The 13,670-nt window shown below is 33.1% G+C and overlaps 1 protein-coding gene across 1 annotated transcript in view; it reads left to right on the forward strand.

Moving 5' to 3' along the window:
* LOC145274725 (BCL2/adenovirus E1B 19 kDa protein-interacting protein 3-like) overlaps window positions 1-13,670 on the forward strand; it is a 48,243-nt gene that overhangs the window by 27,210 nt on the left and 7,363 nt on the right. The window contains exons 2-3 of the mRNA XM_080127480.1: window positions 10,867-11,020; window positions 13,572-13,623. Coding sequence (XP_079983606.1) covers window positions 10,867-11,020; window positions 13,572-13,623 — 206 coding nt within the window. The remainder of the gene's footprint in view (window positions 1-10,866; window positions 11,021-13,571; window positions 13,624-13,670) is intronic.

Raw genomic sequence — 13,670 nt, forward strand, 5'->3', positions numbered from 1 at the left:
GATTTAATATACTGTTTTGTTAGGTAAACAACTGATGATCCCTGAAAATGTAGAACTATTGTTAGTTTGAGAAAGAAAGTTTGTTCAGCAATTGCAGGAAATTAAATAACTTACTGACAAAATAATTTTCCAATGAAGGATTAAAAATTAATTTAAAAAAAAAAAGTTTTTGTTTATATAGTATCCAAGGTTAAAGAGCTTCCAAGACTAATATGTATATAAAATTTCATCAGAAAGAAAATATTTTACTTAAAAAAAACAAAAAAAACGTAAGAAGAATGTCAGATTTTGTCGAAAGCGGCTGCTTTACTTTTCTAATGACTAATTTGTTTACATTCGATGAACCCATTATTTCATTTCTGATTTTATTATGTAGATTTTTTTAAACTCTTAAACATTTTAATTTGCTAATTCTTTGGTATTTTGTAAAAATAAATAAATAAATTTGTACTAATTGTACAACCATAAAACTGTTTTTTTTATAAGGAGGGGGTAGTTTTCCAAGCAAGTAGTACTTGTAGAAGTTCAATCTACTACTGAATTATCTTATTTTTAGTCTAATATATTTCTTTCATGACCAAAACAGCATTACGGTGTTAATTACTACAATTATTGTCACATGAGTTTTCTTTTTCTTTTTTTATTTTCCTTTTTTTACATCTAAACGTAAGTTTTGATCAAGAACGAACATTATCTATGTCATTTGTATATAGGTTGAATCGATGAAAAATTTATGAGAGTTTATGTGCAAATAGAGTAAAAAACAAAAAAAAAGAACACTTCATTTTATTTTTAATTTTTTCACATTTATTAGACCAATAAAATATTAACACTGTTAGTTATACAGGGTGACCCCAAAAAAACGGACCCCAAATCTAATTAGGCCCTGTTCCTTAGTGTTTTGTTCGAATGAAATGAAACTTTGGTCATAACTAGTTTATTCTATTCAAAACATCACATCAAAACACTAGGGTCTTTGGCCTTTTTTCTCTATTCTACAGCATATGTTCTAGATGGCCTCCATTTAGCTTTTGTTTTTTTGGGGGGGTCACTTTGTATTATTAATTATATATCTTTCTTCAGTTTGAAATAATTTTTTTTTATGATGGGTGTATAACTTCATATGCTCTATATAACAAGAATACATATTATATAATGAACTAACAGCGCTACCTGGTATTGCCCAGGATAAAGTAACATATTTCTATTAAAACTTGCATCTCTGTCTTTCTCGCTTCCTTCTTCCTTGTTTTCTTCTTGATCTCCTCACCCTTTTTCCATCTAGCTTGTTATCCTCTTTAAAGACACGCACACACACACACACCTCTCTTTTACATATTCCTCAGGGATGAGTCAGCATAAGAGAAGTAACTCTTTGATAAAAATTTAGTTACTTCCTTTTAGCACAAAACCAGGTAGATGACGATGGTCTAGCAACGATACTGACTGAAGATCTAAGGGTTCCAAGTTCGAATCTAGTTTGTTCCACATAATTCACTTCCACTTAGGATGTTGGCAATCTTCTTGTGGGCCCTACCTAAGTATACAATATCTTTCTAGAATAAATTCTGACTATAAAAAATATCTGGAAAAAAAATGCCAACAATAGAATCTTCTGATTCATATGATGAAGATGATAAGTACAATACTGTAAAAAGTAAAAACCGATCCACCCATCCCTGACTTGATCAATCGATGCCTCCGTTCAGTCTCAAAAGACAAAAGATACCCCTTGTAGGGGCAGCTACACACGTAATTGTTAGGCAAGAGTTGCTCAATCCCTAACCACACCTCTCCTGAATCGCACTGTTTAGGTCCAGTGGCAAGGAGAAGTCCAGGACGACTGGAAACAATGCTGAGATAAGCAGAAAGCACATATTGCACTTGGAAGTCCCGAATGGTCACCCATTTAGTACTGACCATGTTCAACATTGCTTAACCCCTGACTAAATCTGTGTTAATTTAAGATTAAAGAATGACTATTTTTTCCAAATTTTCAATATTATTTATCCAGAGCAACGTTGATCAAGAATATATGAACTTTGTGGGTGTTTGTCTTGTAGTTTTAAACTTTTAGTTGAGCATACACAAAAACAACTACCCTTTATAATACTAGCATCGCTACCCTGTTGTGTAACATGTTTCTATTAAAAACTTCTATATCCCAATTTCTCTCTATCCTTCTCTCCCCAACCCACCTCTTTCTCCTCTGCCCAGTTCATTTCCTTCTAGCTGGACACACACAAAACACACAATTCGCCTTCATATAATAGATTTCTCGAATTTGCATTTTCTTTCCAAATTCATACATGATAACACTGAAAAATCGGACCCAAACGAAATTTGGCTCAGTTGACCTCCCACTCACAAATTAATTTTTACAGAAATTTTAGACCAAGTTAGTAAATTCATCTCAATGTCAGATTTATTTACTTTTTTCTTTTTTTTTTTTTTACTACATCCTATAATCTCCCATTTGAAATTTTAAATGCTCAAATTTTCATTAAATTTGGTTCATAAACATTAGACACCAGTGACATAAAATTCTTTGTATTTCAATTTCTTAAGTCTTCTTAAACTTTAGGTTTAAATTTCTCTTGAATCAAAATCATGTAATGGATATTTTAATTAATTTTAAAATAAAATAAGGATTCTTAACACAAGGTTTAGTAGTATTCTATTTTGATTCTAATCTTTATGTGATGCAATACTATTCTGTTCAAGGATATTAATTTTACATATCTTCTTCTAACCCACACATATATATTATATACACTCACTTATATATATACCTTCCAGTGCTGTCCGGGATGTAGTGAAGTAATTTTAATTTATATTTCTTTGCACATTTTTTTTAACTCGTATAGCAAATGAAATAAAAATTGTAGTTGTAAGGGAGACAACTCTTATATTTAATAAAAATGAATTGTTCAACTTGATTTTGATTTTTCAGTCGTAATATTTCTATTTTCCCAGTTGTCTGAATGAGATTACATAAATGTTTCGATTAACTACACCAAAATATATTATAGTGCCAATAACATACTACAACATAAAAAAAAAAAGAAAATCTTTTTCTCAGAATCAAAATTTGATATGTCAGCTTAAATGCTATTTAGGTCTAATTTTAAAAATTTCACAAGGTAATGTTACATGTTAGAAGATATGTACTAGTGGGATACCATGAAAATTCCATGGTCGCTTTCTTCATGGACCTGTATAAAATAAATACAAGAATCAACAGGGACCTGGTGAAGGTTGCCAAGACCCATAAGTGAAAATGATTCTATGACACTCACTGCATTTGAAATTCTGGTGTTTGATGGGAGAGTGGAAGTAAATTTTTAGAGTGAGTGAAAGACGTGCCCACTTTTTCTAAGTAAGATTAATTTTTGAGAGTTCGAATGGTCAGAACTAATATAGGAAATTATTAAATTGAATGTAAGTGACTGTTAATTGTTGGAAATGTCCATCAGTTATCAACAGGAATTGTGATCATATTGGAATTATCTATTTATAGTTCTATGATGTCTGACTTGAGAGGAGAAAAATCAACTTTATTTTATTATATGTATAGATAACGGCAAAGCATTATCACTGTCAACAACAGAAAAAATCAATTAGGCAGTGTGAAGTATGGAAGTGGAACCCAGCTAGTGAGGATTGAGAACGTGTTGCATGGAGAGAAATGATATGAGAATGATATGATGGATGTGTAAGGTGAATCTTAGATATGCTTAGATCTGATGACCTCAGAGGAAGATTAAATCTGAACAGTATAGGAAGATATGTGTAGGATAGGAGATTGATAGATAATGGTCACATTGAAAGAATCGGTGAGAGTTCTTGGGTCAGTAGATGTAGCGCAGTTAAGGTAACAAGTCCAGTTAACTGAGGAAATCCAAAACTTAAGTGAAAGATGGATAAATAAAGATTTGAATGTAGATAAGTTAATTTAAAAGTTAATTTCTAAAATCTGCTCATGTAAAACGATCGTTAAACTGAATATAATGAACAGTCAAATATTTTTTCCTACTTCAAGGAATTAAAACGTGTGCGATTTTATGTAGTAAATCCAAGTTAAACATGAAAAAAAAGAGTTGCACACAAAAAGTTGGTCATGTCTGCATTAAATGACCAGTAAGCATTCCAAAGGAGAAGAAAAGAATTTACACAGAAATGTCTGAATGCTGATTTGTTCTCTTCTAAACTAGGGACATTAATAGCTACATTATTTTTGTTTTCCTGAGCTTGACAATGTTTTCTCTCTGCTAGTTCAGTGTCACTTATCGAATCACAAATTAACAAATTCATGCTTCTGAAATTTGAGAGTTCAGTAATTTTTGCAAGAAAAAGCTCCCATTTACTTGCCTCCCTATGAGGGTAGAGTTAGGCACAAGATCGGGTTTTAATGTGGGGAAAATCCCACCCCCATCCCCAAAAACGAAGTGCTCTGGATTGGGATAAAGATTTAAATTATGTCAGTCTAGAAAGATTTCTCCTTCACTGACCAAGGACAGAAAAGATGGAATGTAATATTAAAACAGATACTACACTTTGCTTGTAGCCAACAAAACTGACCCTAAGGTTGGACATTTTAACTGACTCCCAATAACTGAGAGGTCGATAATTATTAAATTTTTCAGGAGTTAAGAATAAAAAATTATTTGGCGGATTTCTAATGTTAAGAGTTTTTTTTAGCATCTAAGAGCATTTGAAATAAAAAAGAAAGAATTCATTCAGATTTTCATCAGGTTAATGTCTGGATGCTTTGTTTAACTTTTCTTTATAAAATCAATTTTTGTATTCAAGTTTCAGCTTAAACAGTTTTTATCGTAGAATAAAAATCTATTAAGTGTAATTAAATATAACTGTTGAAGCATATTACAATGCAATCATAAAATTAATTACTCCATAAAATGACGTCTGTCAGATTTCTCGCCAACAGACATAAATAGCATTGTATCTGCCAAATCGATATTTGATTTTGTCTGGCAAATGAAATACAGAATATTTTTGTCGATTTTATGATAATCAAAAAAGAAATTTCAACCTTTTTCATGGAAAATATATTTCATCCAGACTAATAATTCTTTTGATATACTAAACTCTGAGAGATTCACTGTTGACCTTATGAGCCTTCATTTAAATTACAACAGTGTGTACGTGAAAATGATAATAAAAAAATATATAAAATCCCGGAAGTTACTCATTGGTCTTTGGATCAAATATCAGCAACAAAACATGGGGGGGGGGGTCTTCAGTTCAAGACACCAGTTGTAGAGATAAGAAACAAACAAGCAAGAGGCAAACAAAACAACCAAGTTACAATATAAATATGTCAAATAAAATAATGAAACATGCAAAGAACAAAAACAAAGATGCGATATGATATGGAAAAGGGAATCTAGTTAATAAAATAAATTTGTTGCCCTAAAGAAAACAACACTACAGCTTTATTTTAAAACTTTTATTGAAAAAATCAATTCAGGTAACTTGATTGTAGTAGGACTGACATCTCTACAATGTAGACACCTTCAACCTCAATCATCGTCTTGATACAAGTCTGGAACTGAGAGCATGCCTTTTTCACAAGCACCGGTAAATGGTGGCGATCAGGCTTGCTTTGGTGTTATGGGAGATCATGTTGATGATGTTTTCAACGTATAACCAAACAAAGTAGTCTAGCGGGTTCAGGTCGGGGCAGGAAGAGGGCCAGTGAGAGAAGGGTATAAAGTCGTAGCACTTCTTATGGAGCCAAGCCTGGGTCTCTCTGAACTTGTGGGCCAGCGCTGAATCTTGCTGCCACAGCCAGGGTTTGCCAACAGCCACCTGATTGCACCAGGGGATCACCACACTTTTCAGCACACCCGGTTACACTTTGGTGTTGACTTTCAAGCCGACTTTGAAGATGTGAGGTGGTATGATATGACCCTCGCTTGAAACCACATCAATAGTCATAACCGTGGCTGGAAACTTCATTGAGCTGTGCCTTCAAATGTTGAACCATCCAGATTTGCATTTTGGGGTGCTGGCAATGGTCCTGCTCTCATAACTTAGATCGGTAGAGAGCATGAGTTGTACAGCGGCGCATCTCTGATCTCGCTTGTTGAACATTGTGTCAGACATGATAGAAGGTACCTATCGCTCTTGGGATTTGTACACAACTGGCCAACTAGTAGATAGTCTGTAACAAAAAAAGAAAACCAGTTTTCATCAAACAGAAATGGAATCGTATTTTCTATGGCGACAATTTTATCGTTCCACCCTGTATTATGACGAACAAAGATTGCATTTAATCATGCTATAATGGTCTATAAAAGAAAATGATGTAAGATGCATAACCCTAATGGGTGCCATATGGAGTACTCTTCTACAAGGTGCTTAAGTTTAACAAACAATCTTTGTAGCGAGTAGCATGTTCATATTTATTTAAAAAAAAAAAAAAATCTTGGGAATTTTGAGTAGAACAACACCTGGAGTGAATGTGGTATTATGGTGATTGAAGATTCTAGCTAGGAAAATGATAGACATATATAATGTACAGGGATAATGATGATCGTAGATCCTCCCCCCCCCCAACACTTTTGAATGGCTTAGTGCCTAATTTGTTTTAGTTATTTTCTATAAATAAATAAATTTTTCAAAGGTATAGCCTATGATGGATGAATAAAAATGTCAATGACAGCTTCTGCTGGTCAGACAGTTTGTTTTCAGTTTTTATATTCACTCATTCTCTGTAAAAATTAGGTATTATCAAATAGAACTTGGATTCATAGCATGCAGGAATTGTATTTGGCAGTGTTTTTCATCAACAGTTAAGGACATTTTTTTTTTATTATCTTCATCTTATCTTTTTTTTTTTTTTTTTTTTTTTTTTTACACAGTGATCACCACTTATCAAGGCCCGGAAGCCACTCAGGGATAAGGGTTATTGCAAGTACATTATGTTAGTGAGGAGATTTGCTGATATGTTTACTTAAGGGGGCGGTTCATTAGAAATTTGTTAACATTGAACTTGAAGATAACCAAGTTGTAGTCCGGAGGGAAGCAGGCAGACGGAACAGAGTTCCACAGGCGTGCAGTTCTAAGAAAGAAGCTTTGTTCATGGAATCTGCATTTTGATTTAGGCACAGATATAGAGTGAGGGAAAATTTTCACAGTGGATTCAGCTAGACGGGTGTTTTTCGTGAAAGATTGGCGAGGGGGGACCAGAGATTGGAGTTCAGATGAGCATCTGCCATGGAAATAACGATAAAACAAGGACAGGCTCGCAACATCTCTTCTGTGGGAGAGAGGTTGCAGGGTAGAGAAAAGGGCATCCCCCACTAAGCCACGAAGTCTATTTTGTACTCTGTCAAGGCAGGATAGGCTGTTTTTAGCAGCCCCTGCCCAGATATGGCAACAGTATTCCATCCTTGGACGTACTTGGCTTTTATATAGATAGAGAATTGCATCCGTAGTGAGATATCTTCTGGAGCGGTAGAAGGATCCCACCATCTTTCCAGCGACCTTGGCAACAGACTTGATGTACGTGTTCCATTTATCTTTCTCTTCCTTTTCTTTTTCATCAGCCATACCAACCATTCGTTGAGCAGATTCTGGCCAAATCTGTCTTTTTCTTAAGGGTGTTGATCACGTGACTGATCACATTGGTGGCTTGATATAGGCTTTTTGGACAGGCGATAAGTACTTTTAATTAAGATCAGGACATGTTGTCTCGGGGTGTGGGGGTGGAAATGAGGTAAGGAGAGAGGGTTTGCAAAAGATGGTATGCATCTTGTCCTTTTCTCAGAAAGTTTTTTGCCTTCTTTCTTACAGATTTTCTGATTGGAAAGATAAAGCGTGGCAAAATGCTTTCCTACCCATTCGAAGTACAACCAATAAAATTATATATCTTCTAAAATCCTAGCTCATTTATTTATGTGACAAACCTACGTTGGAAAAGCAGCAGGTACAAAGAGATATATCGAAACAAACATTTCGTGTTCAATTTGTGTAATAAAATATTACTTTTTAAAATAATGGATATATTTCTTCAATAGCTGATGGGTGTGCCGAAATAAACCAATCTTGACATTCTTTATTGCAAAATTTTTTTTTTTTTTTTTAAATATAGACAAAATATTATTCATTTACAATAGTTTTCAAAAATATAACACAAGAAATGTTCTAAACATATGAAAAATATGTATTCTTCTATATATGTATTAGTGTGTAGTCGAATGGGGCTGTAACTGGTTGGTAACGTTCAATGCTGCCAAGACTAAACTTTCCTTTAATAATTACAAGAAACCTTCTCAACCACTAATTGCCATGACTAATGATATACTTCCCTCAAACTCCTAGGGTTAACATTCACAGACAACATGAATCAGAACAAATACAAGAGGCAATTGCTGCAATGAAGATGGGCTCTCTCTATCATGTGAAAAGGCTACTCACACCTGAGAGTATTCTGTATCTGTACAAGGCCACTTTTCGCCCATGCAGGGAATATTGTTGCCATAGCTGGGCTGGCACATCTGCCACTAGTCTCTCTCTCTTGGACAGGGTTAAAAAAAAGAGTCGCCAACCTGGTAGGTCCTGAACTATCAACTAAACCCCAATCTCTTTCCCATCGCCGAAACATTACTGACATGCAAAAATTCAAGTGTAATGTGAATAGACATCTTGCTCCCGAAATATTATCCCTGCAAATCTGGTCCCAAATACTAGCACCTCTTCAATAAGTGGCCTCGTGTCTTGTTTGGGATGAAACATCAATAACAAAATTTTTTTTAAATTTAGATTATTTGGATTACTGTTCTCATCTTGAGTGTTATTTTCACATTTTGGTTGGAGATTACACCAACCCTCTTTAGGTGTATCTTGTTGAACTCTGGAACCTTTCTGTTGAACTTGGGAATCTGCATTAAATTGCAAACAGAATTCTTTATTTAATCTACTATGCTCTCATTTTGTCAGCCATGACCAAGTAGAAGTTTTGCAATTGTATTTTTTAATTTCACTCACACTGAGGATTGAACTTTCAAGCTCCAGAAGAGTGTAACTCACAACTGAATTTTACCAGGTACTTTATCCACTATGCCACAGGTCTTTGCGGAAGAAGCCCGGAGGTTACATCGACTGAAACGTGAAAATAGCATTCAAGATGAGAACAGTAGTCTGAATAATCCAAGAATTATCAATCCTCATCTCAAAAAATCAGAAATGGCAACAATATGTATTATTATAGAACTGACTTCAATGTACAATTTCTTGAAACACAGTTGAATTGTTATCGATTGTAGTTTATATTTTCTGAGTACTTTTATTTAAAAATAAAACTTGGATTACAAAGTGTCTTTTACATATTGAATATTAACTTACTGATTTATTTAAAGTGTTTTTTTTTTTGTTTGTTTCAGATATTCTTTTTCTAAGTGCAAATCTTACAAAATCATTTTATTTTTTTATGTACTTATATTATCAGCAGCAGCTTTTATTTTTTACTTTTTTATGACCAGTGAATTTCTGTATTTTACTTTTTTTTATTTTATTTAATTAGTTTTACATTACCATATGAGATTTTTTGGACTTAAGTTTAAAAAAAAAAATTGTACAGCTTGTTTTACTAATTGACTAATACTTTTTTGTTGTAAAAAGGTTGCAGCACATCTGTTATTCAATAACCATTTTACATATTGGAACTTTGAGCTTGTCAGTAAAACTTCAAATATCTTTTTACTATAATATTTTTTTAGTTTTATTACAAAGGAATCACCACTTATCAAGGCTAAAAGCTACTCAGGGTTTATACTTATGATTAAGGCGACACTCACCCAGGATGGATTGAGCCAGCTCTTCCCGTAGAATATACAGCATCCTAAATGAATGCAGACCATGCCCAACAGTCCGCAGTGGTGAAGATAATGATGAGGAATCGGTATTGGGACCTGCAGTGAAAACCATAGACCTGTGAGTCGGAGCTAAGTTTAATGTCAGCTTTGGTGTGCAACCACGTCTTCAGTTGGCTTCCTGGGTGCCTTTCACTAACCCTTGATAGGTTGTTGAACTATTGATGAACTCTCCTGAAAAAAAGGTAGTGTGGCCGAACCAGTGAAGTTTCCTCTTTAAAAGAGATTAGTTAAGGGAAAGATCCTGCATTGTGTCCTGACCTGGGTATTGGAGACAAATTAAGCGTACACAGTATTGTGTTTACGAAATGGATGGATTGCCAGATGCATGATGAAAATACTATGGGAGGAATTGAAGATGCTGAATGAAATGAACCAAACTTTATTACATATGAGGATGGTTTATGACAAGTATTTATTGGCATTGAATTTGAATGTAATGACGATAAGTCCTGTGATAATTGCTGTTTATTTAATGTTTCAAGTACATTATTCTGGAAAAGTCTAAAGACAACATTTTAACATGCATCTCCAGCTTCGCCTCTAACAGAATTTTAAGCTCCCAGCCTACTACAAATTGATAATTTATTTTTCCTCCTCTGTTTTCATGCGCATCACTTTTAAACTTTTGATAAGTTATTTCTATTACTACTATTGTTGCATGTATTCTTCAGAATTGTCTTGATTTATTCCCTGCTTCCTTTGTTCTTGCTTGCTTGACTTCATCAGTTCTCTGTTCAGGTGCATTATTATAATACATCTTATTTCAGTAGCTTTTTTCCAAGAAATTCTCTTTTTGTTACTCATACATATAGCCTTTGTCGTTTCAAGACTAAGGCTAATAAGCATTTCCTATCTTTACGTTAATCATCTTTTGTTTTTTTTCATCAAGCAACTTCCATAAAAAATATTCCCATTTCCATCTGAATATAAAACATGTCAATATTTTCTTTTTTTCTTAACATAGGTTCTTGGGTGGAACTTTACCACCAACCTGTACCTTCAGACACAGTCACAGAATCTATTCACAATGGCAGTATGGAGAAGTTGCTAATAGAGGCACAACAAGAGTCACGTACTCCCTCGCGGCCAAATAGTACAGTATCATCGAACAGAGGCAGGTCAGTAATTCATGATTTTCATGTATTATTTTCTCAGATTAGCTACGAATAACAGCTACATCCTTAACTACTGATTTTTTTTTTTTACTTTTTAACTTCTGTGATTAGCAAAATACGATTCAATACCAACAATTTTCATCAACAGAGAAACAATACTTGGTGTACTTTCATATTTTAAGCATGTGAAAATTTAGATCAACACAAGAAAATCTGAAAGATGATTTTTTTTATTAAAGTATGTTTATTTCTAGAAATAATTAAGTGAAAATAAAATTTTGGCACTTGTGCATTTTAACATACATAAGCAATTAAACAAAATACTGGTAGAACATTACATTTTTGCACAATTAGTAACATTTATTGCATATGATTCTATACATATTTTGTTTAATTTTCGATTTTTGAGCCATTATCGAGGCTTGATTATGGCTCGAATTGGCCCACCATTTTATTTTTCATTTTAACTAGTCTTTACACTATCTTTATTTCTAACTAGCAGGACCCATGTCCTGGTTTTGCCCAGTGGAAGTATGCTCCCAACTCCACTTGTAAAAAAAAAAAAAAAAAAAAAAAAACTACTGTTGTTAGTGGGAGCCACTACTGACCTAGTAAAATAGCAGGCACCTCCGCCCATGGCCAAAATGAATGTACCGTGCCGAAGTAACAACGTTAGTATCTATAAATAAACCCATTCTTAACATGGGGATTTGATTATGTGCTGTGATTAATCTGTGCTTTCACCTAACGTTTCAAATAAAAGTAGGGTGGTGTGGCCTATAAGGTAGCAGTTGTTACCGTCCGCCTGTAGTGTGTACTGAAAATAAAAGAATGAACTAAAATGTTTCAAACTGACACTTTTCATATATATATATTTATATATTGAATAGTTTAGCTTCCGAATAATTGCGTCTTTTTTATTATGATTTTTTCCGAAAAATAAAAATTACAGAATTTTAATCAAAGAAATATATTGTGGTTCAGGTAATCTGTAAATGAATAACACATTTAAAATTGTTGCTGACAAATAGTCTTGCCATAAGCCAAACAACACGTGCATGTGCATTGTTTGGCTGACTGTCAGAAAGCATAATGTTAATATATATAAACTATTTGTCAGCGACAATTTCACCTGTGAAATTCATTATCATGCTATCAGAAACCCTATAAGTGTTGTCAAATCGCACGGAAAAGTTAAAACAATTAACAAGTAAACTTCCACATTTTTTTTTAATTTTATTTTTTGTAAATTGTTTTTATCTTTTTTTGTTAGGAGAAAGCTTCATATAAAAGATGCAAACATTTGGGAGCTAAACTCTTCAATATATAAATATATATATATATATGTATGTAATGCATTAGTTTGAAACATCAGTGTACATGTTGTGTGTTTAATGGTATAAAAATCGATCGCAAGGGCTGTGTAGTTATTTAGTTGTGTTGATGAAGACATCGTTGTCGGACGATGACGAAAGAGATTTTATAGTGTATAGTGTAGCAAGTAAACTGAATATTTAATGTCCATTTAACGATTTTCTCTATCTTGCATTTTTCGATCTTAATGACTGTAATGACCTATATAGATTTAATGAACGTGACACTGGGCACATTAATGTCTCTAAGTGATGCCATATTTTAATGGTAGTAAGCGTTAGTTTATAAATCAAAGAATTGGATTCCAGAATATGAGAATTTTCATAGCTCAGCCAATCAGAATGGACGGACTTTTGAAAATGAGCCTTTATTATTTATGAATCGGAAATTGGAGAGATTATGTGAGGTATATGTATCTATTGAGCCAAATACGGTCGGTGTAATCAGATTCTGTGAAACATGTAGAATTTGTACCGGTGACAACTGGTAGTAGTGATAGGACTAAATAATTAGAGAGAAAAGTAGGGACTCCTTCCTCTAAAGATGTTGTAATTATGATAGTGTTGCTCATAGGATGCAATGTAGCATTTTAATATCACAACTGAACGTGTATAAAATGGTGTTTGGAAACTACATAAGCTAGATGTATTGAATTTGTATCTGGCATCTGTTGTTGCAAACCTATGCTATTTTGGTCCAGAAGAGAATTTCTGCGGTCATCATTTTATTATATATGGAGCTTAAAAAACACTTTGAAATAAGTTAAAATACAGAAAACTTATCCAGGTAGGTAAAAGAGTAACTTATTTTGCCTTTGGTAACATTTATTTGTTATGTATTTATTTTTTCACCCCTGTTTTATTTTGTTGACTCTTCTGGAATATCACAAAATTGTTTTTTCTTTTCTAATTGAATAACAAAAAATTATTAAATTAAATAACATTTTAATAGTAAAATTTTTTTTCATTATTTTACTTTATTTTTATAAACTGTTTAGAAAAAAGATACTATTTCTGTAAAAATGTGTCAGTTAATTTTAGAATGTGATAAAGGTTAAATTTTCGCTAGAATAAAAATATTTTTGTGTTCAATTTCATTCTGTTTGTGTTATTACAATTTTACTTTTACATTAATTTTTTTTTCTTTTATATATTTCTGTTAATATTTTTTTATTATTCAGTCCTAAGCTTCCAACCAGTCCGAAAGAATGGGTTAATACTGAAATTCCACAGGTGAGTCTCTTTTTTTTTTTTTAAATAATAGAATTTGTAATAGAAAA

This window comes from Euprymna scolopes, unplaced genomic scaffold (assembly GCF_053919585.1).
Source record: "Euprymna scolopes isolate OS-2025 unplaced genomic scaffold, ASM5391958v1 sca44, whole genome shotgun sequence".
NCBI lineage: Eukaryota > Metazoa > Mollusca > Cephalopoda > Sepiida > Sepiolidae > Euprymna > Euprymna scolopes.